The sequence below is a fragment of the Lonchura striata genome, chromosome 3 (assembly GCF_050655825.1).
Source record: "Lonchura striata isolate lonStrDom1 chromosome 3, ASM5065582v1, whole genome shotgun sequence".
NCBI lineage: Eukaryota > Metazoa > Chordata > Aves > Passeriformes > Estrildidae > Lonchura > Lonchura striata.
Window position 1 is genome coordinate 111,136,668 of NC_140705.1, and position 26,678 is coordinate 111,163,345.

The window sequence follows — 26,678 nt, forward strand, 5'->3', positions numbered from 1 at the left end:
TTTCCATCTTCCTCATCTGTTTTTTTTTCCTCATTTTTCTGTTGGCATTTCATTTCTGGAATAGATGTTTCTTTAATGAGCAATTCTAGTAAGGGTTGCACAGTCATCTTTCCAAGGAAGGAGCTAGCTGTAAATTTTTCAGTGCCACTAGACACCAATGTGTAATAAGTAACTATGAAGTGGTTTTGTATTTATCTCCAGTCTGGTGCTTTGAGTTCCTGTTACCATTAAAAAGGCCTGATGCTTGTGTGATCATCAGAATTTGGATATTGTGATGTCAGTTGAAGTTATCCAGGAAAATGAATATTATCATATAGATCCTTCGTGATAAAAGATCCCGATCCGGTAGGTCACATAAGAAAAGTTCCTATTAAGAAGATTTTTGTAACTAAGCTGATTTTTAAACTTGATCAGCAGCTCCTCATCCCTCAGCTTAGGCCACATCAACTTTTTTGACACTGTGTTGTTTTAAGAGACCTTTTTTGTAACTCATTGAGAGTTAATTGCATTTTGTTATTTGCTCGTTAATTGGCATAATGCAATATGTTTTCAAAAATGAAGATATATGAGAACTCATTCTTTGACACTTCTTTTGGGTCTGATCACCAGTTAAATAGATTATTATTAAAAGTAATGGTAACAGCTATCAAATTACTATTATAATATTCAAGTAATCCTAGAATTCTAATTACTACTTGTATAAAAATTTGTTGCATGCATTATTTAACAGTGTTCTTATTTCAGATAGTGTGGTGTCCATGATACTAATTGGTGTCTTCCCATAATTTAAATACTAAAAAATTATTATAAGGAAGTGTAAATTGATGAGCTCTCAGCAGTCTAAAATTAACATTCATGTGATGTATTTATCAAGGAGAAGCTCTAACTTGATTCCAGATGAGAGACTTAATAAGCTCTCTTTTTCTGTGGAAATTAGCTTTTTATGGATAATGGAGTTTGACTATCTAGAATTTTATCTATTCTGAAGGACTTGCTGACTGGTCCAATTTGCAGCATTTCCCCTGAACACTAGAGGACAAATCCCGTCCTTCATGAAAATGGCATTTAGTGACTATCCTTAAAAATTTCCCTTTGAAAGCTTAGACTGTTGACTAAATAATTGCCTCATGGCATCTCTTGTAGTCTTTTCCATGTTCTCTTTAAGAAGAAATAAAAGTCTATGTAGTTACTTCTTCCACTTAAAATTATATTTCAGCCATATTTATATTAAATATATATTAGTATATTATTGTGCCTTTCAATCTTGCAGCTACCCATTCTCTTTAGCCTCACTGCCTGGGTTCTACTCTGCAAGAAACAATTGTGTGCTCTTTTGCTCTTATAGTGTTTTCCATGTTGAAGCTACTAGCCTGGCTCAAGTTGCTTTTGCAGTGAGCTCTATAGCTATCTCCAGACTGCTGAGGAAAAGCCAGGAACATCTCCAAATTCATCAAAAACTTGTTGAGCTTTGGGCACTTTTCCATTTTTCCTTTCACTTTTTGTGTTATTACTTTTTTTTGTCAGGTAACTATCCTGTAAATCATACATAAATTGGAAAAGTTCTCTGGTATCCGAAAAGCATATTCCAGAAATGATAAACAGGGCTTCAGCTGGTCAGATATATTATTTGCTTTCATATTTGTGGTTTTCTATTCAAAGAGCTAGGAATGTCTCAATTACCATGATGAAAGTTAAAACTCTATATTGTTGTATACCAACAGAATCACTTAATTTCCTTTTCTAAATTTTCTTGGCTGATGTCAACATGATAATCTGATGTGTTTGTTCTGTGCCTTTACACTCCGGAAAAGCTAAAGCTCTTTGAAGCTAATTTGTTGAGAAATTAATTGAAGTAAGAAAATAAAGCTATGTAGACCTCATCCTAGAGACATTGCTTTGAGTTGATACATGAAGTATAAAAAATTTCTTGGTAAAAGGCCCAATTATTGCTATCCAAATTTTTTCTTTGATGTAATCTTGCCCCTTGCCCCAGGAAAGAGCATGTCTCTAAAACTTAACTTGGAGCCCAATCCATTAGTGAATTCTACTGTGTTGTTTTGGGTGTCTTTTAACCATATTCCTCATTAGATGTAGTGTGAAAACATAGTCATTATAATGATATATTTTTCATGCCTTCCCACATTTTAGCACTTAGCAGTGATTTCATTTACCTGTGCACTCTGGCATAACTAGTCTTGCATGTAATCTTAGTTATGCCACATGTTCTGTATACTTGGCAGCTAGAAAAAGCTCACCAAGGGCAAGATTTCTATTCCTTTTAATAGCATGCAATTGCTTTACCTGGAGTTTACAAACATAAACAGAAGGAAGCTGCCATGAAACTTGATGAGCATGATGCCTTAGTTCCATGATTTAATTTTCGGTAGTCCTGTGAGGAGCAGAGAATCTGGCTCCATAATCCTTGTGGTTCCCTTCATCCTGAGATATCCTGTGACTCTGAGAGTATTTAGCTGAGTCCCACTCACAGCTTAAAACTCATTCTGTGAGGACAGAAAAGTAGTACAAGTCTTTGGGTGTCCTTGAAGAGCTTTTAAAAGCCCTGACACGCCAAAGTTGAGTAGGAGTAATATTTGTGGTGTCATGTATATCAAATAGTTTTACCACAAAGGTATTGACCTTTGGTATATTTTTGAACTTCTGTGACTGCATTAGATAGTAAATGGTTCAGGAAAACAGCTTCTGTTTCCCATTAATTCCTTAGTTTTTAGTGCAAAGGGTCTATCTGTGGTCTGGCCGCAGAATATTGTGATGCTGGGCCTTATTTTGTCCTACTTTTTATTCTCCATAGCAGACATTATCTCTTACTGTTTATTTATGCAATATCTATTGTAATGGCTCTATCAGTGTTGGAGACCCTTAATATTACTCCAGTACAAACACAGAAAGTTGCCATATATATAAATTTACATGACCAAAGTCATCTCTTGTTCTTAACTTTGGTCACTCCAATAAGTTTGGAAGAAGAGTGTGTGAGAATATGGAGACTTTTAGGTGGCTTGTGAAAGGTAAAAATGTATTGCTGCAAGGGTAAATATCTTTCTCCTGAAATGAAAGAAAGGATCAACAGAATAGACTGCTATTTTGAGTCTCATCAAAGTACCTGAAAGTCAAGCTAAAGGCATCTCTGAGAGTCATTCACTGTGTTGTCCTTTTTCCTGAATCTTTGTTAAATTGTGATGCTGCCATATATCACTGGAAAGGGCAACTGCCACTGAGGCAGAATAGCAGAGCTGAATGATTCTGTGTAGTGAATGACTAATCCTGTTTCTAAGCCAAAATCCTGTTTATAAGATGTATTCTGCAGCTCTGCACACCGCAGATCGTGTTGGCAGCTGGGTTAATGGAAGGCCACCTTGGGCCTGGAAGAGAGTTAGTTGTGCCTTTTTGTCTTGGGAATGTATTTAAAGTTATTGTGTACTGCACATGTTGGCAAAACATTCACCTGTCTTCTGTCTCAAGGTGTGATGCACCAGAAAATAGTGTAAAGTACCGTGAATTACAGTGGAAGGAAACATCTATTACAGTGCTCTGATTTTTTTTTTTTTTTTTTTTTTTTTTTTGTTGAAAAAGGGATTTTCTTTTTAACTGGCAATTTTTGAGGTAATAAAAAAGTTGGATTTATACACATACTTTGAATTTATGCAACTTAAGTAACTTGCTGGTGATTGCATCAGTGAATTAAACAAATGGCATGCATGCATTGCCAGGGCTGCAGTGTTATTTCTCAAGTTCCATATGAAGAATTATTAATAAAATATGAGGTTGTTGTGGAATTGTTTTCTGTTTAATTTATCTATCAGAATCTGATTATTCAGTTTAAGTTAGTTTCTTGTATCGATGAAATATTACACAGCTAGTAAGAACACATAAGCCTTATGGCAGAGGAAATGCAGCAAGAGTCAGAATTTACCTTTCTATGAGTAATGTTGGGGAGAAAGTTCGAATCCTTTCCAGAGCTTCTGTGCAGAGCAGAATCATTGCTAAGTTTGTTTACTTGGCAGTAATTGTACACACATTAAATTCCCCTTCAGGTTTATTCAGGGTGAGGTTCACAGAAACAAATGTGCACCTTCTTGTTGAAGAGTGTTAAGCCAGAAATTCAGTACATATTAACAAGGTGACTGCAAAAACAAATGTGAGTGGGCTTTTTTTGGGTACTCACCAAAACTCAGGCAGGCAGCATAGAAGTCACACATTTGCACTGTAGAGCAGGTTTGGACAGGGGGAAGTCACCTTATGCTTTAAAATACACTTTGGGTCAGGCTTCTGCTCAATAGAGCTGCTTTTGGTTTATTTCTGAGCTGTCAGTACTGCAGAAAAGGGCTGGTTCAAGGGGTATTCTGCGAGAAGATAACTGTAATTGGCAATCCATTTCTTCATTTCCATGCTATAGCCAGCCTTGACAAATTAATCATGATCAAATGCAGGCTGTGGGAAGGGGGTGACCCACGTAGCACAGAAGAAAAATGAGGCCCTGTGCTGGCATGACAGACTAATCCTTCAATTCACCCATTTGACTGAACGAGGGGACTGGTTGTGCCTGTCACCAGCACCGCCCATAAACAAACTGTTCACTCGCAGTCAGAGGGCTTGGCGGGTGTGATAAAGGTTATTGAGAGCATCCCAACACCTCATCCATCACCGATGTGGGACACCGAGCTCCTGGATAAGTCCTCAGGAGGAAAAGTCACAGTGGCTTACAAGTTCCTGCCTTGAAGAGAGAACAACCAAAATTGTGTTTGTGGAGTGATTTTGTGTCTGATCCCATGGGGAACAAAATGACTCCTTGGTTTGGCAGGATGTGTTATGGCTACTGTAAAAAACAGCAAAAATTCAGGGTTGAAGTTTAGATTATATACGGGTCCCTTCCAACCCAAGCCATTCCATGATTCTGTTAATAATGCTGGCAGGTCTGAGTGGTTATAGCTTCACACAGACTCTCATTTTCTCCCAGGGAACAGGAGGTAAGCTGGTTCCAGATGGAAAGGAAAACAATGGCAGCCTAAAGAAAATTATTTACTTTAACGGCAGTGTAGAGAACTTTGGAACTTTCGGTAGATGTTTGCTTAACTTTCCTCGTCGTTCTTATCTATTTTTTGGAATTGTGCAGCAGATGTGTGGCTTCTAGAGTTACATCAGGAATATGGGACTCCTTTAACTGGCCTACTCATAGTAGTACTCACAATAATGTTCTTTACTTACTAATGTACTTTTTTTCTATCTTTGGCTATGATTTTAGGTTTTCATCTGGTAATTAAAATGGAAACAGAGCAAGTTAATGTTGGAGTACATTGGTTTCAGAAAAGCTATGGTGATTTGCACTAGGTTTGAAATATTCCATTGCATCAAGAGGAATAGATGTGTTTTTTTGTAATTGTCCCTATTCACTTTGAATAACTGCATTGAGCTCAGCAGAGGAGAAATCTAGTCCAAAGTATTGTACCTTTTTAAAAATATTTGATTTGGGCAGGGAAGACTAACTTACTTCTTGAAAGAGTATCTAGCCCCTTGAAAAGATCATTAAAATCTGATTTGTAAACTATTTGTATATCTCTTTTATTCCCTTCAGTATATTACTTATATATAAGACAATGAAAGTACTTCTTTCCTATAAATTACTAGATGATAATCTGTATCTGTCATTTTCCAATTTAGTTTTGGACAATGCAGCATATCAGTGCCCCCCCTTCTCTATGTGATGTTTGAAAGAGCCCTCTAATAGAAATATGGTATAATGTAAAGCGTAATAATTTCTTGCATGTGATGCTGTGGTGGTGGAAGAATTTTTGCCCTCTTCTGTTTCATTTCTCTCTGGAATACGAACATTAAACCTTCATTTTCAGGGAGTGTCCCATATAGAAAATATAACAGTTCATTATACATTGTGACTTGTTTCTCTTACAAACCAAATTTTGGGTTGCTTAGTCCAATGGAGTGGCATTTCCAGGTCACTCATTGAGGAATGTGCTATTCAGTGTGAATAATTGTATGCCAATTTTGCATGGGGAAGGCCTAGTTCAGAAACCCCTGAACTATATAAGAGCTGATATAAATGTCAGCACATTGTTCTAGCTACCAGCCAGCCAGTATTGTATTTCCTTTATCATTTTTCTTGTTTCTCAGTTTTGATGAACAAAAATGTATTTATAAACCACAAAAGACGCTGCATTAAGTGTTTGGCATTTTGATGAGAAAAATATAGCATAGGAATATCTAGAACTTAAGGTTAAGAAAAACAGGTGCATCCTTAGGACGAGAGTAAATCGACTGTTCAAGTGGTGACCAGTGTGTGGTGTGTAGTTTCAGCTTTATGTACCAGCTCATTATCCAGGGTTGGAAAAACGGAGTATCAGTTTTATGCAGAATGCTTATCACTGTAAATTGCCCAGTGTAGGCTGTGAGCTGCAGACAGTGCAATCATAATAGCTTCCAGTTTTATGGATTCAGAACATTAGTCATTCTCTTATGCCCTTAATTACCATTAGGTAGTTACACTTGTGTCTGTAATAGGTGCTAAACATTCTGCCACTGATAGGTTTTTAACTATTCTTTTTGTTGTAGCAGTAAACACGCTACAGCTGACTGTTAGGAGGCCGGAACATTATTTTTTAGCCTAGTGCCATTAGGAACATGTCCAATGATGTTTTGAGTTGCATTTGCAGGTTGGTTGTAGCCTTCTCAGTTTGGTTTGGTTTTCAGGGTGGTTTTTTCCCATCTTTAGGAATGAGAGTAAAGAAAATTCTATTGCTAAGTGGTACTGCTCAATTAAGAGATTATGTTTTTTCCCCTTTTTGCCTAGTTTACAAAATGAGAAAGGAAGGAAACCTGATAGATTTTTCACAGTACTAGAAACAATATAGAAGAAACAAGTGATGCTATTTATATGTTGGCCATTCCAGTCAGTGCCCTAGAAATCTTGTGTTGTACTTTGCTATCAACATTATAAGCTACAGTTTACTAGTTTTCAGTAAAGCAATGAATCACTGATGTACAGTAAGACATTCCCTCCCCAAAAAAAAAGTGAGATTCAAAGCTCCCATTTAATCAAATCAGCTAGCTATGATTCAGGTAATGAGAATGCATATTAGCAATGCTTCTATGACATTTCTAGCAAAGATTCCATGTTATGGAATCCTACACCTGTCTCAGCTGTGTAGCATGGTGTAGTTGTCAATGTTTTATTGACTATAAGTAAACAGAAGCAGTGACTGTAGTTACCCTGATTGGTGGCCAAGAGTTAGAGAATGTACAACTGACAAATTTGAGTGTAACTCCCCACAAATATTTTTAGTTGATATTTTCCAAAATTGTACACAAGTGATGTGGGAATATATGACTATTCTCACCTTGAATTTCTTTAGTAATGTCAGCATATTCAAAAGGGTCTTGCTAAGGGCAGTCAGTGGTGTTCTGGCTCTGGAATTTGAGGCATTTGAGGGTAAAGAATTAGCTTCCAAATCCTTTCACTTGTTCCATGTTTTCAAGACTCTCTTTCCTAGTTGTTGACCTTCTTTTGAGTTTTCCATGTTGATTACATGGCATTTATGCTGACCTTAACTAAGCTGAGCATTTTCTGAAGAGGAATAAATAGAAACATTTCTCCATCAGCACTAATGCCAATAAAACATAGGCTTAAAGTTCATAAAAATATATTCATTTTAAATCACACATGATTTCAAGAAATTTTCTACTTTTAAAAAATTGGATTTGATAACAAGTTATGTTTGCTTGATAGACCAATTTTCACAAATTATTGAAGTTTCATGGTATCAAAGCTTTCTGCTAAGAAGAGGTCACCTTGATATTTGTACTGAATAAATTTCAGCCTTGGCTCCACATTTTATCATTCTTGATATCTTAAATTTTCCCTTACCTCCACAGTTTTTTTTAATCTACTTATTTTTATTATTTGTTTTTATGACTTACTGTCAACATATTTCACTGATTTTCTACTTACTAAACAAAATGGTTCTGTCTGAATTTCATGTGTAGCCTTAATTTTGTAACTTGTAATGCATGATCTGTGCTATTTAGGTTACTCTGTATTTATTGCTTGTTTTTGTCACTGCCTAGTAAATACATTAATGTCTACAGATCTCTAAATTGTAAGGCTGCTCTCTTCCCCAAAAATGTCAGGACTGATGATGAAACTCTTTCTTCGTGATAAATCTGAATATCCACACAGTAAATGCTAGCAGATAATCATGGGCTTCAGTCCAATCCTGAATTATCTGTCTATAATGTTCAATGCTTAAGACAGTATCATCACATTAGCACACATTAGATGCAGTTATTTAAAAGACACTTTGTTTTATCAAAAACCACCAAAACCACCACCATCAAACAGCCAGAAAGTCCTATTGAAGTACTATTTGTACCCCAATTCCAGCTGCTGTGAGAATGCTCAGCCCACAGCTGCCCCAAGCAGTAACTCATGGCCTCCTCAGGTCTGTCAGTCCACCTCCTAGCCAAACCATTCCAATCCCAAAAAGTGTGGCTGGGTGAAAAACCACCTGCACTGAAGCTGTTGAATCCAACCCAACCCACTGGTTTGGCCCAAAGCAAAGGATATCCACCCAAATGTTTCAGCCAGCAGATCTGAGCATGGAGTAACTCCTGGGGGAACAAGGCTGCGATAGTTGCACCTTCATTTCTTAGAGCTGGATTTAGAAGGTAGTGTTTTTCCACACTCTGAACTTGCTTCGTTCCAACTGGTTTGTGGGCTTTTTATTTGTTTACTGGATTTTCAAAAGGACTTCAATCCTTTCAAAGCATCAGTTCTTTTTGGTGTGTTTCTCGTGGTATTATCCCATGCAGCATATGAGAAAGGTAGATGTGGAATCTGATGGGAAATCATAAGGAACAAAATTGATGATAAAAGTTTAGCGCGGGAAATGACCCAGAAGCTCACACACTCATTGTGTCCTCCCTTGACTCTGTTACTGCACACAAATTCTTTCAAATGTGTTCTAAGCAGTTTTTAAACTGTTTATAAAAGTATGACTGATTGCTGATATTTTTTCCTTCTTCCCGCTCTTTCCATCTGTTTAGAGGATTTTTTTCCAAATTCTTACTGGAGAGGGGATGTCTTAATTTGACTTTTGGTGTTTGCATGAACTCAGATAACCTGCAGCAATTAGTCTTCTGGTTTCTTCAAATTATTTTGTTTCACAGAGGTTTAATTGTAATCTCCTATTTTCTAAGGAATACAAATCCTTCTTCCTTAATCTTTCTGAATTTTAGAGATCCTTCTTTCATTTGGATGCCCACCACTTTATTTCTGTGTTCCCAGAATACTTTTAAGTTAAGACTTCTGCTTATACAGTGGTTTCAACATAACTTGATTAGTACTCGTTACAGTGCTAGTAAAACTTATTTTTACTTATTCATAAATGGTTTATATAGAAACTGTGCCCTGCTTTTTTGTAATAATTTTAAATAATAATATTCAGACTTTCAGTTGCATAACACCACAAACTTTGAATATGTTATTCTTTTTCTTCTCCTGGTAGTTACTGTAAGTTTATCATGTTTTACTTTTATCAGCTCCAAACTGAGCATGAGATTATTTTGTGAAGTTCATCTATAAATATGTATAATACACATAAAAATAGGTATTATCTCATTGGATTTGACTCATCAGAACTGTTGAGTTTTCCCGATTTTCTGTGGAGGTCTTTTCTTTAGCAACTGATCTCTAAATAACAACCATGGTTTTCGTAGGATGACAGTCTCTTATTTTTGTGAATCTAACTGGAAATGTCTAACTACAATTGGTGTGTGTGACCCCAAGTACCTTATGTTGATCTCACCAGTACAAGTACTTTCATGCCTTAGTTTTCCATCCCCTTCCTTTCTTATGGTTTTTCTGCATGTGATTAGGATTTCTTTTTGCAGGCTTTCAAACTCTGTGTTTTGGTGAAGAAAAAAGAGTAGAACACGTAAAATGTTTTATGGCAGAGGAATCTGTGGTTGTGTGATGGCTTGATGTTGGCTGACAGATGCCCACCCAGCCACTTGCTTAATTCTCTTCTGTGGCAGGCACATTCTTCTCTCTCTCAGGAATTATTCATAGAGGAACACAGAGAGAAGACAGAGAAAACAATTTCTATTTCTGCTCCTTGTATTCCCATGTGGAATGTGTTTGGAGAATTGTTTACCTGGGGTGATTGAGCCTGATAGCCAATCCAATCCACCTGGGGCTGGACTGGAGAGAGGGTCATGACTTGTGAGTTAGTTAGATATGGCAGTTAGAAGGTAGGTATGTAGTTTTAGTATCTCCTTTAAATAGTATATTAATGTATTTTAGCATAGTTATAATGAAGAAATCATTCAGCCTTCTGAACTGGAGTCAGACATCAGCATTTCTTCCCACCAGGTTCACCTGCATTTACAATACTCTTCCTCCTCAGCAGGACAGGGGGAAAGACAAGATGAAGAAATAGGCATGCCAAGATGAAGACAGGGAGATGACTTGCAAAGTACTATAATGGGCAAAACAGTCCTAATTTGGGGAAAATTAATTTACTGTATTATCACTTAAAATAGATTTACCTAGTGAGATATAAAGGTCTTGCCTGAACACCAGCTTTTCCAGGCTCAACATCACTCCCAAATATTCTCCCACCATGGGCAAGAGAAGTTTGCAGAACTGTTTCTAATTTCTTTTTTCCCCCTCACTCCCAGGTACTGTTATTCCCCTTCTAGATTTTGACCCATGCATTCATACATACATACAACTTCCCATCCTTTGTGCACTTTTGGGGTTGCTTTAAACTGATTTCTGTTCCCAGAGATGTGAGGAAGACTGAGCTGTGGAGGCTAGTGTCTGCATACCAATAATTCACTGAAATAATCCCAACCCAACTCAATATTGCACAGGTGTTTTTCACAATCTGCAGATGTGCAGCGGTCATGATAAAGTGAACTATCTTGAGTGTAATTGTGTATGTAGTGAGGATGCTTTGATAAAAATAGTGGAAATCACATTGACTAAACTGCTCCCTAAGCTTGATTCTAAATCTAACATTATTTTGGTGATGTAACAAGCTTTTTTGAATTGACAACTTCTTTTTATGTATCCCCCAATTAAAAATCTAATATTTTCCATCATTTGCCTCAGTGTTTAACAATCAAGAGGGTTCCTCCATGCAAAGCATTCAAGGCTTTTCCATATCCTTTCTGCTAATCTGATGCCTGGGATGTCATGTTTCCAAGACGATTAGTTGTGTTTTTGGCATGGACCTGCCTTGAAAAGGTGGTTTTCCTGGGTGTAGTGTGGGTCATCTCATGCCAACCATACACATCATCTAAATTTATTAAAGTGTGAGAACAAACAACCCCTTTGGAGCCACATGGCCACATTTACAAGGAAATTGAGGTGGGAGGTCAATTTTCACTTTAAGACTAGGTTTGGAGATGCCTGGGTTTTTAAGGGGAGGTCTTTAAATCTCACTTGTCTGACAGGTAGTAAGAAATTTACATTTAAATTGTCCAGATCAGGTTCTTATTTGTACTGCATTGTTGGACAAAAGAGATTTCTCAGTCTTCCAAATCCTTTGCAGCTTTATCTGACCAACCGTAGCACTGGTTCCTTTGTTTCAAATCTGGACATTCTTTCTGACTACAGTAATTGTCATTTGCTCTGTTATTGCTTTCTCCCCTTTCTCAGTTTGAATATTGTTCAAAATTACTTGATAAACATGTGTGTTTGGACTTTATGTTTCCCCCTGAAGAGTGGCATCTCACAAAATTGAATAATTTCACTTTAAGGCTGGATTTACTGCTGTTGGTCTAACCAGAATTTTTGACGTTTGTTACACCTTTCTTAATGCTAGGAAATCCCGTTCCCTCCTAAAGCAGCCCATGTTTCCTGATATAATGATTTTAAAATAAATTTTAAAAACTCCAACCATACACTGGCAACTTACCAGAATACATGTTGAAAATGCAACTTAAAACAAGTTCAATAAGACCTAAAGTTCATATCAAGACTAAATTGTATTAGAGTTTCTGGAATTGCATGTGCCATTAACTGGTTATTTAATTTCCTTTTTGATTGAAGAATGCAAGATTCAATAAAAGCATAATTGTGAGTGAAATGCAAATCAGAGATGTTAGGAGAAATGGTATTTGTAACAAAAACTTGTTTAACAATTAATACTGTGATCTTTTGAAACACTGAATTATCTGATGAGGTCTGGATTATTTTGTTGATCAGCTACCAGTATTGGACTTAAATCACAACTGCTTATTGGGGGGATTGTTAGTCAAAAGTGTTCTGGTGAGGGTGTTCCATGAGATAAGGTTATTTTTATGTTTTACCCATTTATGGTTTTTTACATCCTTTAGCATTTGAGATCTTGCTAAGAGCATCAGAAGTGTGTAATGCATTGTTGTAACCAGGGAGGTTTGCTGAAATCAGAGTTTTAAATTTCAGTTTTTCCTTACTCTTGCTTTAATCCATTTTTTCCCATTATTCTAAACTTTAACAGTCTTCTAACCACTTTTCATCTGTTGAATTGCTGTAAATTGTAAATTTAAATTTACAGCATTGGTAAATTGCTGTAATCTCAGAACATGCAGAAAGGTTTTTCAGTGCTGCATTGGGAGGAAGGTTGAAGAAGTGGTAGTGGATTCCATGTAGTTTTTGTTGAAAAACTTATTGCTGCAGTACATCCTGAAATGAAGATAAATAGTGTAGATTGGCTGGTTGCTGATAGATACAGGAGCATAAAATGAAATAAGGCACATTGTGACCCTTGCAGGACAAAAAGAAGGATATGTGGAGCGTACCTCTTGCCAGGCAAAAAACTACTACAGGAATGCAGCAGCATCTGGGCAAGGGGAAAAATTTTTTTTCTCTTAAAAAGTTTTTCTCTTAAAAAATTAATGCATAAAATTGTTGAGCTAGTGCCATGATGCACTATCTCGAGTGCATCAAGTTCAACAACCTGCACAAGCACTTGTTTTATCAGTGTACATGTAGTAATGTGTTCAAGTACCAAGAATTGCTTTTCTGTACAGTGAAGAACAAGCCATTAAGCATCAAATTTAGAATGCACCTCCTCGCATTCCTCCCAAGTATACTGGCATTTTTGAAATCCAGATTGGATGGAAATATTTCAGTTTTGAATTGTTGCAGATTTCCTGAATACAGTAGCTGCTGGTGTGACCCTTTAGTATGGTTTACTGCAGTCTGAGGCAAGAATTGAAAAAAAATCCACAATGTGAATCATAAAGACAAACCAAGAATCAATAATGTATTTATTAAAAAGACTAAACTAAGTAGATTAAATGTGCCAGACATAGTGTCTTGCTTTTTCACCCAACCTGCCCTATAACTTTCTTTCTCATATGTCTTTTGGGAAAAAAGATAAAAGAACATCTTTATTTCCTTTTTTTTCTTTTTTTCCTTTCACAAGGAGTAAGTATATATTGCTTCAGCTGATTATGTGCTCTTAGGAAATCTTTGATTTCCCTTGGAGAGGAGATAAGAGCAGTGCTTCACTAGAAATAATGTGAGATAGTCTTGTTTGTTCTTGTACGTGGATGGCCTTCCCCAAATATCTGCTGGTTTTAGATAATCCAGCTAGGTCTTAGTGTTGCATCTGCTAGAGCAATTGAACGTGGTGGAAGTGACTTAAGGGCTAGAGCTGGGCTGGCAATGCTGTCTGTGTTCTTTATGTGATTTTGTATTTTTTTCACTATTGCCTGTGCATGTTTTATTACTCTGAAGTTTCTCAGACTTTCTATGCTGCTGTTTTCCTTCATTTTGCTGTAGTGGCTTATGTCCATTACATACATGTGTTTCCCCTAGTTCCTGTAACTCCTGCCATGGTGTGCTGCCTATTTGAGGCAAAGTACTGAGAGCTCCAGCAAAACCAGTAGCCCTGATATTTTCTCTCACATTCAGCCCTTCTTCCCAGAATCTGAGTCTCCATCTTGCAGCAGGAGGTTCCATGCTCCCTCCCTCTCCTCCTCTTCCTCCCCCTCAATCTGCTGCTCCTCAGTGCATTTTCCTGGCTCCTGCTGTCTGCACAAAGATCTGTCAGCAAGAACAGAGAGCCTCTCGTGGCAATTCCTACCCCTTCTCCCCCTGTCCAACCTGCAGTGGCAGGTATATTAGTAGACATCCAAAACTCAGTAAGGAGTGGCACATCAAGAATATCTCTGCTTCAAATAAGCCTTCAATTTGAGCTTGCAATCAATAGCAAAATGCCATGAGGAACAGTGCTGGGCAAGGTACAGAATTGGTACTTTATTCCAACTATTGAAACAAGGTCATGCCTTGGTGCTTAGAGACAGGGTGTGTCAAGGAGGGCTTGGGATAGTGTCAGTGGAGGTTAAGGAGGTCCAATGCCCTGGACCACACATTTGAAAAGCAAGTAACAGTTTCAAGTGGAATTCAGAGTGTGTGGGTGCATGGGGGTTGGTTGGTTGGGTTTTATCTCCTCTGGCATTATCAAGACATGTTAGGAAGGTAGGATTGACTCCTTGCACCTTTGCTGCACTTGAAAACAATAGGGCATTTTTATTTAAATCAGTGTGTAGAATAAATATTTAACCATGTTGCAACTGTAACTACACTGAAGCCAATATTCCATTGCTGTACAATTCAGTGTATGATGGGAGATTTCACAGCTGACTAGTGCTTTACACTTCGTTTCAAATTACTTTGGCTGTATTATGTTGCCACCCTAAACCCCAACTTGCTTGTTATATATGGCAAAATAAAAGATTTAATACTCTGCATTAGGAAGCTCATGTACACTTTGAGATCTCTATCAATTAACATTTCTTTGTACAGCATTTGTTTCTGGAATAGCAATTCTGGTTATGCCATGAAGTGTATTTAAAGGAGAATGATGTGCTTGAGCTCAGGAACAGCTGCATACATGTGTTTAAACAGCTGTGTACATTACACAGACATTGCATATACACTCTCATAGGTAGATTTTATAATTGCAAAACTACCTGCGTGAGTATATCTTCCACTTGCATTTGCATTGTCTATGCTTTCTCCTTCCATAGGAGAATGCTAATGGCCAGAGCACTGAGATCTTTTTGCTTTCAGTGTTGTGCTGGTGTCTGTCTGATCTTCCCCTACTGTGCTCATCTTGAAGCCTAATTTTCTGCTTGGGAATTAGAAATTCCTTGACAGACAGAAAAGCTCCATCACACAGCACAGTAAACAGCACAGCTACAAAGCAGTTTTGCTTCCCAGAGTCTCCAAGTATTGCTTGCTATTTTTTTTTTTTTTTCACAAGTCTGCTACAAAATCCATTTTTCCATGATGTATCCCCTGCAAGCATACTTCATTGCAAATGCAGGAAAAGCGAAACCAAAACCTAGATTTCTAATAAAAAAATTCTACTACTACTGCAGAAAAGTGAAATTCTTACACACATGCAGCTCTCCTTCAGAACAGCATTATGATACTTCTTGCAGCAAGGTGCTCGTAGGGGAACACTGTTCCTCCTCAGTAGTCCAAGTGTAAATGCATTTTCACTAAAATTTCTTCCCCCCTCCAATGCTAATAAATATCAAACAGCGCAGTGAACTTGCAATCTAGTTTTTCTTCAGTGGAATCTTTAGACTTACTGGTGCAAGCCTCTGCTCACACGACCTCCATGGTTACAGTGTATGTCTCTGTTCAGCTGACACTTTTAATTTTATATGGCAGGTATTTTTCCAATGCTATCAACATGGCAGAGCGTGAAGTGAAGCATGGTGTGGTATTCTGTATTTCAGAGAAAACAGCTATGACCTAGTTTATCTTGCATTGTAGCCACCTTTTGGCAACCAGCTTCTTTCAGCTGCAGCCCTAAGCTGAGCCCAGATATACAAAAAAAACCACCTGAGCTGCAGGTGAGTTGATGTGCTGAGCAGACAAGGGGCCCCTATCAGCCAGCACACAGTAGGCACCTCTTCTGACAAGCCAGGGCTGAGCAAGCCCCGTTACCAAGAGAGTCCATGGATCTTGACCTCCAACTTGTCTTGATTTTGCTGACTTGTGTGAGTTTCATCACGTTCCCTGGTGTCTGAATCTGTGCTATTGATGATTCTGAGATTGTAGAAAGTCTCTGTCTGTCAGCCCCGCTGCCAAAGCAGAAGCCATAATTGGTCTGTGCTGGTTCCAAGGTTGTTTATTCTGTTTATCTCTCACATGTTCTGCTGCCCTGCCCAGCTCTGTCCTGCAGGGCAGCGTGTGGGGCTCTGCCCTCAGTGGGATGTTACAAACATTAAATACCAGAAACTCCCTGGGCTGGATTTACAAGAACGTGCCAATATCTGTCACCTACGTTGGACAGTGTGTCCCCAGCCTGAACCAACAGAAAAATGCCAACACCACAGTGAGACATGGAGGGTGTGAAGAAGGAGAAAAAGGACAAGACACACCCAATTTCCTCCATCTTGTCCCCTTTGGACCCCTCATCTAGAATCCTAAAATTTTACTTTTGCACCCATGCCACACTTAATTATTACTTATATCAAACACTCAGAGCTGGTAATTCATCCTGTAAGATTGAAAACTCTTTTCCATGGACAGAGATCACAGCCAGTGTCTCTGGGGGCTCTGTCCAGGGGGGTTCCTGACCCCTGCCAGGGTCCCAGACCTGCCAGGGCAGCCAGAAGGAAGCCCTGAATTCCCACATCCTGGTGCCAGCATTGACCCTGACTGACTTAAGAAGGGATCCCTGTCTTACCCAGTGTACTTTTATGGATGAAGAAAGCCTCTCCCTTATTTCAACTCTCTACCAGCTTTGTGTTGCTGTATCAGAGCAGAAAAGTTCTTGTGAGTTTCTTTATTAACCACCTTCCACCAGCTGCATCTGTCATGTCAGTTGAATGCAAGTGGAAATGATTCTTCAGGAAATATATGTAGTTTTATGTTGCTGCTGAATTTTTTCACTCAAGGAAAATGTAAAGGTTTGTACCTTTCTTGGGATTAATTGAGAAGCATATAATGATTTCTCCAGAATAATGTTTTGTTTACGCATTTTGAAAATTTCTTATTTCCCCTTCTTTGTTTCTCATGAATGATAATTAATTACTGTAGCACAGTCTGTGAAGGATACAGTGAATTGGTGCAGCTTTGTTTCCTGGGGTAACAGAAAGGTTACTGGCTTTTCACAGTACTTAATTCCACTTTCTTAGAGTTAGCTTTTGAGTGGACAGCAAATAAGGTTTTCTCTGGCTGAATGAGTTCAGTAAGGTAAGGTAGGTTATTTAGCAGAAGATTCATGGCTCTTCAGTTTAGTCTTCAAAACAGCTGATCCAAATGTGGGTACTTTCTTTCCAGGTTATAAGAGTCCACACAAATGATGAAGGTAGGAACTTAGCATGTTTGTCCAATAACTATGTGACAATGGTAATTAAAAAAAAAAAGAAAAAGAAGAGTGAGTGAAAAACAGCAAAAATCTTGAGAATAGCAACAAAATAAGCTTTTTGGTAGAATACTATAAACTCTTTCCAAAAAGAATGGATTTACCATGCTAATGGGAATCAACGTGAATTCATGAGTGAATTCATTTTTAAAATACATCTCTGACAAGATGATTATATGGGATCAGTTGCAAGCTTATTCTGTTTATTTCACAGCTGAAGGACAAGTGGATGTATTGAGTTAACCCTACCTCAGGCATGCTGGGCTGTGCATCTCGTTTATTCTCTTTTATTGTCCTAAGCAGCATCATCTGTGCTGTCAATAGCTGGCCTTAACCCACATGGCCATAATGAAGCGTAGTTATTTAGGTGTTGGTTGTGATTCAGAAGGTATTTACAGTACCAACAATAATATCAGGTTTCAGAACATGTATGGAATAAATTCTTAGTACCTTTTTTCCTCTTCTTTCCCACTTGTTTCCTTTAAAGCATCTTTGTATTCCATGCCATCTGGTGCTGATGGTTCCCACATAGCAAGTACTTGATGCACGGTGGAGATACCCTGTCATACTGACTGCAGAGATGGCCTTCAGTGCAGTCCCCCAGTTTAAAAATGTGACAAGCTGCTATTTGGAGTCCATAATTTATATATCTGTAAACATACTGACAAATCTATACATTTAAAACCTGGAAGTTTTTCCATTTTAACAGTCTTGTTGATTAAGCCGTGGGACTCAGGGTTGATTTTAGCACACAGGAACAGTCTGCAAACTGTTACATCTTGATATATGCACAAATATGCCAGCGTAGATATTTTTCTGAGAAAAAATATGAAAATACATAATGATTATTTGTGTTGATGTGCATTTGGTTCTTTTCATGATTTGCTTCAAAATTAAACCATTAAAACTGGCAAATAAGAATATTAAGCCTGTGACGAGCCTTTTAGAATCCATAGAGAGAGAACATTTTAAATGAATAAAAACCTGACTAGCACTTAGGCTGTGCTAGCAGAAAAGGATACAGACCTTTTTTTACCAGGAGAAGCTGACTTAGTTGGGCATCTCAGTTGAACTGACAAATTATAACACTTATTGCTACAGCTACTGAAGTGATTTTTCTGGATTGACATTTGCTTGTTAGTATTATAGCCTTCCTGTTATAATCTCTTATCTTAATCCTCAGATCATATTAAAGTTTGATTACTTAATACCCGTGTTTTGTTAATGGGCTTTTCATGGGGAGGTGGCATTACCTGATTTGTAAGTTAGACGTTTTTTTGTAAGATTGGATCAAACCTAGTAAAATAGGCAGATAAAGCTACCAGCATTCCACAAAGTTTGGCAGTCCCTGAAATAGATTTCTGTTAGTTTTGTGTCTCAAAATCCTTGGTGCTCTGTTATGCTTTGAAGAGTATTGTACAGAGCCAGAGTTGGACTCTGTGATCCTTGTGGGTATGTTTCAACTCAGAATAGTCTATGATTCTATGGACCACTGGTATATGTTTTTTGGATACTGCACAGATAAATTAAGCAGAATGGCAGACATTCATAATTAGTAAATGGTTCTCCACTGAATCCCTCAAGCACAAAAGACTGAGCATTTACACAAGGGTGTCTAACAACAGGGAATTCATTGCATATTTTGTGTACTTTGATGAAACAGGAAAATTTATGTTCTTACCAGTTGCATTCCAGGGAAGAAATACAAAATGTAATGGGAATATCAGTGAGCATCTCTACTTACTACCTTAGTTATCTTCCACACTCTTTTCCTCAAAACAGCACATTTATTTCATATCCAAATAATTCTGCCATATCTTATCATGCCTTTGCAGGAAAATTATGGCCATGATAACTGCAAGGACTGTCACAGCCTACAGCTTGCTTTGCCAGCTCTTTCACTGGTCAGGGTTACAATTTCCAGGAATAAGTTGGTAAAGCCCTGGAAAGAGTTGCAGATTCTTGTAAGTTTGAAGACCTCTGAAAGCTTTCCTGGGCTGTCACTGTGGGTAGTATCTGTGCAAAGACATACCAAAAGCAGTGGAGTTCAGATGAGGTGTACTTTATGTGATGGTTCCTACTGACTCTGAAGGCTTGCACCCACTGTGCCATCAGCTGTGATGATGAAAGTTGTGCTGTTAAGAATGGCTTCTGAACTCAGAGGGGCACCAGAGGAGTGGCTGCTCATATCCAGGGTTTTGCTGTACTTGAGGAGCTGAGATCCTGGTAATGGATGGTGAGATGTCATCAGTTGGCACTGCAAAATGCAGATGGTGGCAATAACATTGTCACTTGCTGAAGCAGCTCTTCAGGAAGCAGACACAACCTGCACTGTTTTTTGGTATAGCTGGGTAGGTTGCCAAGGTGTTCACTGTGGCAGTGGAGGATGTAAAAAGCTCAGTCCAAGTTAGATACCTGTGTCTGTGGGCAGGTGCACTTTGCCACACACCTGCCCATGACATACAACCTGCCAACTCTCTCATTTTCTGCAGGCAAATAAACACAGTGAAGCCCTGTACCTCATGGCCAATGTGTGATTTTTTGTGCCCTCATCCTTTTCAGTATGCTGGAGGAGCACTCACTGCAGTAACATGGCCCAGTGTCACTCATTACTTTACCTGTTTTATCTTTTGTGAAATTGAGCCTTTAGCCAGAATTGCCTGAGCTGCTGCTCCAGCAGTCAGTAAACTGTGAGGCACCTCGAGCTCATTTCTCTCAAGTAATTTGATTCCCACGTGCTTCCTGAGATTGCTTTTTCACTGAAAGTGGGAAGGAGGAATGGGGGTGCAGATGGAAGCAATCCAGAAATGTTATGGCAGGCAAATGTAGGCTAGAGATAAAAACAATGCAAAAGCATGTTTTAACAGATCCCACCTTGCTTTATCTTCCTTTAACCCAGTCCTATAAACAAAAATGTTTTTCTGTTTGAGAATCAAAGACAGAGGGGCTTTTGTGCTGGTGCAAGGTTTGCAACAGGAGGCTAATTGCATCCTGCTTCTACATATAGTCAATAAGATAATCCTTTCCATAAAATGTTCAGAAATGTGTGTAAGATGCTAGTTAGATTATTCTTTTGGGGGGTAGCCGATCATAAAAGGCTATGATGGATTTCAACATATTTTCTGAAATCACACACATGATTCAAGGCTGTTTATTTACGTTGCTGAACTATTTCCTTTACATTGTGGTGACTTAGTAGTAATTGAAAACCAGTTTTCTAGATAAGGTTCTATTTAAGACTGGTAAGTATGGCAGCAGTTTCTAAACAGTGTGCAATCTATGGAGAGATTCTATACAATACTCAGTGCTTTATCACTATTTTGGCCAACTACCCTGCTGCAAGGGAGTGAAAAACAAGCCTGAAAAGTTAATCTTGCTGGAGGGAGAATTGTTCTGAAAATAAACCATTCAGTGCATAAACAATAATATATCAGTTGTCTGAAATATGCATTTGTCCCTCTGCATGGTGTTCATTTTATGTCCAGGCAGAGCTACCACACTCAGAGCATGGAATTTCTATGTGAAAAAGTCCCAGTTTGTTAGCTAGGATGTTACTAATTTGAGCAGATGGTCTGCTTAGAGCTCTGTTATTTTATATTATGAAAATGAGGCTGTTGGAAGTCCCCGCTTTGGGTTTCGTTAGTGGTGGTTAGTTGGTGTCAAGAGACATATGCCTTGATGATATCAGCAGCATTATTAAATGTTACAAGAATTTATTTTCCCAGCAGCAATAGACGTATCCACAGTAACATTTGCAGGGTCTAAGCTAGTTTTCTATCTTGGACTTGGTAAGTTTATTTTTTAAAATGTAAAAATAGGCTTTATTGAGAAATGTATTCAAAGGAAGCACATGCTAAATGCTGGTATTATCCAAAATTGACTATTTTACTTGTTTTTCTTGATGAATTGTTGTCATCTGTCACTTCAGAACAGTACACAGGCTGCTGGAGCAAATTTTTGCAGTCAATTCACAGCGAGTGATGTTTTGGGAACATGATTCAGTGGAGGGATTTTGGTTTAGGTTGGGTTTTTTCTTAATCTTGCATTGCACAAATTCTAGAAAAGGGTTAAAGAAGATATAAGTCAAAAAAAGCTGAACATTTATAATTTTCTGCAGTATCTGTGTTTCAGTTTATGGTGGAAGGGTGATGTATGATGTAAGAAAGGCTGTATCTACACTGCTGTATGCCAAATTTCATGACTCTTTCTAGCCCTGTTGCTTGCTTGTCCACTATGCCTGCAGCTCCATCTCTTCAAAGCCTATTCTATTAATCCAGCCTACTGAGAGCGATTCATACAGCTTATGGGGTTTTATTTTTAAATCCTCACAGAAATGATTTGCTGCCCCCAAGTTAGGAATTTAAAGGAAAATTAAATTAAGGTGACTAAGTAATGAAAGCATCCATGGATTTGATAGGTAGAAACCATCAAAGCAAAAAGTCTGTATCCCTGGAAAGAGTTTTGTTATTGTTTAATGCTGGGGGGAATTACTATTGCTAATGTATCATGCAACATAAGGCCTTAAGTTCATATGCTTATGCTTAATGAATTCTTTAATTTCCAAAGTTGTTTATTATGATTCAGGTTATAAATTGAGAGATTTCCAAATCAAACATGTCTCTCTTTATAAGGCCTATGGCACTGGGGTCATAGTGTGGTATAGTTTTGCTAACAGATGGATTAAAAAAAAGAAAGCCTTAAGAATGCCCTTATGCCTTAAGAAATGTCTGAATTTTTCTTGCTGCCATGAAATGTAAGCCTGGTCTTTGTTACTGTGATAGATGTGTTGAATAGTTGCCTGCCTAGTATGACACATGTATAGCTCTCTATTGTTTCTTCTTGTCCTGAGCAGTGGACTTTTTTTAACTAGAGTCAAGGAAAAAAAAAAATCCAATAAAGAGTTGTGCCTATTTATTTAGCTGGGGAAAAATGTAACAGATGTTGCCTAAAACCTTTATACAAATCTGTGAAGAAGGGAGTTGACCAACTGTAATTCCAAAATATTTTAAAGAATAGGAAGAAATAAAAGCCCATATTTTTGATTTCTTACATATAAAAGAAATATATACATTTTATTTATCTCCCATTTTTTTTCTTTTTTAGGTTTTCCAAATGAGCCTGCTGCTGTCATTGCCCTTAGCACTATTAAGGAATGGTTAAGCAAGAATCACAATGAGGTATGGAATAATATTTTTTTTTCAAATTTCTGTTTAAGGTTATGGTCTTTGACTCCAAAACTGTGAAAAGAGTAAACATAGGGTTGAGCTTGAAGTCTTTTGTTATTTAGTCTTAAGACCAGTGAAGTCATGTCAGGACAATATAGCCAGAGGAAGATTTTTATGTCTAAAAGCTATACTAGAGTTCAAAGGAAATACCTTTGTTTGAAACCATACTGTGCCTTTCCTGTGCATTGTAATCTTTCCTGGCAAAGCAGAAGACTGTTCTCTTCCTACGCTGTTTCTGTGTGTCAGAGTTTTTGGGTAATAATGAGGAGATTCTTGGAAAGGAAATGTGCACACCAGCTGTCAGTGGAAACAGCCACCAAAGGTCAGTGGTGTTCCAGAGGTCACTTTACAGTAAGGAGCTGTAGGTTCCTATTTTGTGTTTTCATTAATTTTTTTGGTTCTCTTACTATTAAGTGTTCATTTTCTCAGAAACACTCACTAAATATATGAATTTTTAATAGTACTGGTCATCTTCCAATGGCAACATAATAATGATTATTTGTACAAGACAAAAAATGCTTTTAACAGAATGATCTGCATCTCTCCCCTATCCAGTGTTTGTCTTTCTCTGTTCCTAGTGTTGGATTGCAGAAGTGCAGTAAAAAAAGTGGCAAAACAAAAAATAAATCATTGTGTCTTAAACTGACAGTTGCCTGTTTCCTCAAGATGATAGCCAGCAGATTTCAGAAAATTAAAGTTGTTTGGTATTTTGTCTGAAAACATTGAACAAAGTGGAGAAGCACTGCTTACAATGATGTAATTAGTAATGTTTTTCCTCTAGCAATATATTCAGGGAGCTTATTTTTTCCTAAGAATCTGATATGTCAGGGTATGAATTTAGTGGGTTTATATGGTTTTGTTTGGGTTCTTTGCTAAATTTGGATTGAAAGGTAGGAATATGTTGAGATTTGAGCAGTAGAGTTGAGGTTTTCAAGCCTGGAAGTGCATTAAGGAGGGCATACCTGTTTGGAGACTGATTTTTTGCAGCACTGAGTTAGTGGCTGCTGTGGCTTTTGCTGTCACAGTTGCTTCCCACAGCTGGAAAGCTGAGCAGTGAAGCAGGAGTTTTGGGTGGGTTAACACTCTTAGGGCCTAAATCTCATCAGCATATCCCTGAACTTACATTTTTAAGATCTTGTCTGTTTGTAATTTTAATCTTGATGTGTAAGTTTAAAACCAATATGTTTACGGTGCTCACCATTTTGTAATTTCTCCTAGCTTCATTTTTTACAACATAATTTAAAAAATAGGCTAAAAGGTTTGTTTTAGTTTCTTGCTCCAGAAATAAGCTTTTCTTCCTCAAAAACTGAGTCTGTATTGTATATACACCTCCTGCCTTCCTCCTCAGAAACTCCAATTTAACCAGAATTACTTTTAAAGAAGTAGCTGTCATTTATAATGTTTGGACAGTGAACGGAGCACAGGCTGTCCTTATTACAAAGAAATTATTGGAAGTTATCCTACTCGTCTTACATTTTACACTAATCTTATACTTCCCTCTTATACAGTTGTTATTTCAATTTGGACCATTTCAGCTCATAGTTGTTGTCTTAAATGTGTTTTTCCTAAAATCCTGAATCCCAGCCTCGGCAAGGCGAGGTCTCACTCTGTTTGATGTACTTGAAGACATATGGGTGGTGCAATTATTGCATATTACTGATGATGATGATTCAGAGCTGTTCCCCCAGAGTTTTTGTTGATTTTCAAAGGACGTGGAGTATTAGGCTTCTGTCAAGATATGTTTTGAGGGTTTGGTTATTCACAACTTTGTACTTTCTCACATGAAGCTTGCTATCTTCCTAGGGTTTTTCCACAATCCATTGGCTTAAGTTTTAGATTATGGCATACTAGCATGTTTTACATGCTGTAAACAGGACAGCAGCAAAATAAAGATATTTAATTTTATTGAAGACAGCAGTAATTTATGCAGTAAAAGGGATCTTTGGGAAGCATACCATAACTGGGTTTCTGTCATTTAATGCATACAGCAATGTGAGCATAGTTACTTGGTTTAAAAGAGCTGATGTAGCTCTGTGCTAGGGGTCAATGTGATCAATTTTATAATGTTATGGAACCATAGAATATTTTGCATTGCAAGGAACCTTGAAGTGCATCTAATTCCAGCCCCTGCTATGGGCAGGAATGCTACCCATTATACCAGACTGCTCAGGGCCCCATCCATCCTGGCCTTGAGCACTTCCAGGGATGTGTACTTACTCCCTTGATCTAGATCTTGTGTTTTGAGTAGTAATATTATACATTACCCAAGCTTTCCCCCAAAGTAGCTCATCATACAGCAATGGAATGAAGAGGACTTTCTGTGCTTTAATACAGTCTCCTCCTATTGCACACAGACATATGATGTAGTCCTTTCTACAAAGTTCTGTCTTAAAGACAGATCAATTCCCACTACACCCACTGGATATTTAAATTCACATTTTCTAGTCTGGGAGCAAAACCTCTAACGATCTGGCATGGGTTTTTCAGAGTGCTGTCTGCATCTCATTCCTGTTAGCATGGACCAAACCTGCTCTCTGGTACTGCCTGTGCTGTCAGGATGAGTTGGTGTGTCCTGCTAACAGCCTCTCCTGAGCAAGAGAAACCTCCTACACTTCAGTCTGTTAAATTAATCAAAGTCTGCTTCTTTCCCTCAACCTTTGTTCTGCAATCTGCCTAACCTGTGAGAAGGTTCTGCTCCTTTAGTCCCAAAGGTGTCTGGCAGCCAGTTATGCCCTTGAACCTGACCACTCACTAAGGTCTCAAACTCCTTGATTGTAGAATGTGAATTGACTGATTGAATTCAATAAGTTTTAGTGCAAGATAGAGAGCATGCTCACTAGTGAATCTGCCTCCATAGCAATATACCTGGCAAAAACAGGTAGGTGAATAAGGTGGAAAGCTGACAAATTTCCAAATCTTTTGTTGTGCTCTACAGCAGCTGTGTCTCATCTGCCTTCCAGCAACCCAGGAATCTGTGACAAATTTGGGAAAGATAAGGCAATATTCTTGTTTTCCCCTCTCTACCTTTCTGTAGTACTTCTTTCCTTTGATGCTATAATGAAGATTTTTTAGATATTGATATTTATTCCAAAGATAAATAAATCAGTTGCTGTATTCCTTAGTCAGCCCAGAGACCTGAAAATGTAACTTGAATGACTTCTGCAAGCTGTGTTAGAGTTCTGCAAATTTCTCTGTCATAGTATTTCAGAGACAAGTGATTTGCATTTAATAAAAGGTTTTCTTATCCAAGCCCATGGTTGTGCTTGACCCCTCAGGTGTTTGTATAAAAACTTATTAGCATGCTTAACTCTGATGTCACTTAGATGAATGTCTCATTACCATGCAAATGGAGTTAGCTTCTTTCTGAGGTTAATTGTTACAAAGCAACAGAGAGGTATTTCTATTGTAATTTACTCAACACACAGCCACCATAGTCCAGCAGCCTAAAACTCAACTGCATAAAGATGGATGGGAAAAAAACAACTGTGTTGTAAGTAGTGGTCTGGACTCAGTTTTGTGTAACAGCAGCACCCTCCCACTCTTGAAATGAAGCCCTTAATCAAACTAATCTCTGGCCATGCTTTACACCAAGGTTTGCTGACTTGCAGCCAGGGGGCAAATCTAGTTTAGAAGCTGGTAAATGGTGTTATGCTGTAAGTGTAGAAATCCCTTGGAGCAAACTCCCCGGTATGGCCTCAGTCAGCAGTAGTGGTTAATTTACTGCAGACCACCTAGGCTATCTCCTTAGCAAACTGTGTTTTCACTTTGCTCAAAATGCTCTAGAGGTTTAATAGAATTCTTCAGAGCACAAAATAGAACTGGTGTTCATCTTTAGGAAATTACACCCTGGGATTCATTTTAAAATGCACATTAAGCTTTTTAAACAGGTCAGATTGTTTGTTTCTGGGATAATTTGGCAAGGTTTGAGGTGTTGCCAGCTGATTTCCTGTATCTCAAAAACATTATGACAACTTTAAATACTGGACCCCCTTTATTACTGGGGGTGATGGGGAGAGGATTATCTTTGAGTTTTTGTAGCAGA

The 26,678-nt window shown here is 38.0% G+C and overlaps 1 protein-coding gene across 7 annotated transcripts in view; it reads left to right on the top strand.

Annotated features, from left to right (window-relative positions):
• Nucleotides 1–26,678, top strand: part of MACROD2 (mono-ADP ribosylhydrolase 2) — an 845,784-nt gene that overhangs the window by 570,602 nt on the left and 248,504 nt on the right. For all 7 annotated transcript variants that reach the window (XM_085577219.1, XM_077781852.2, XM_021527839.4 and 4 more), the window contains one exon: nt 22,515–22,588. In XM_085577219.1, coding sequence (XP_085433345.1) covers nt 22,515–22,588 — 74 coding nt within the window. The remainder of the gene's footprint in view (nt 1–22,514; nt 22,589–26,678) is intronic.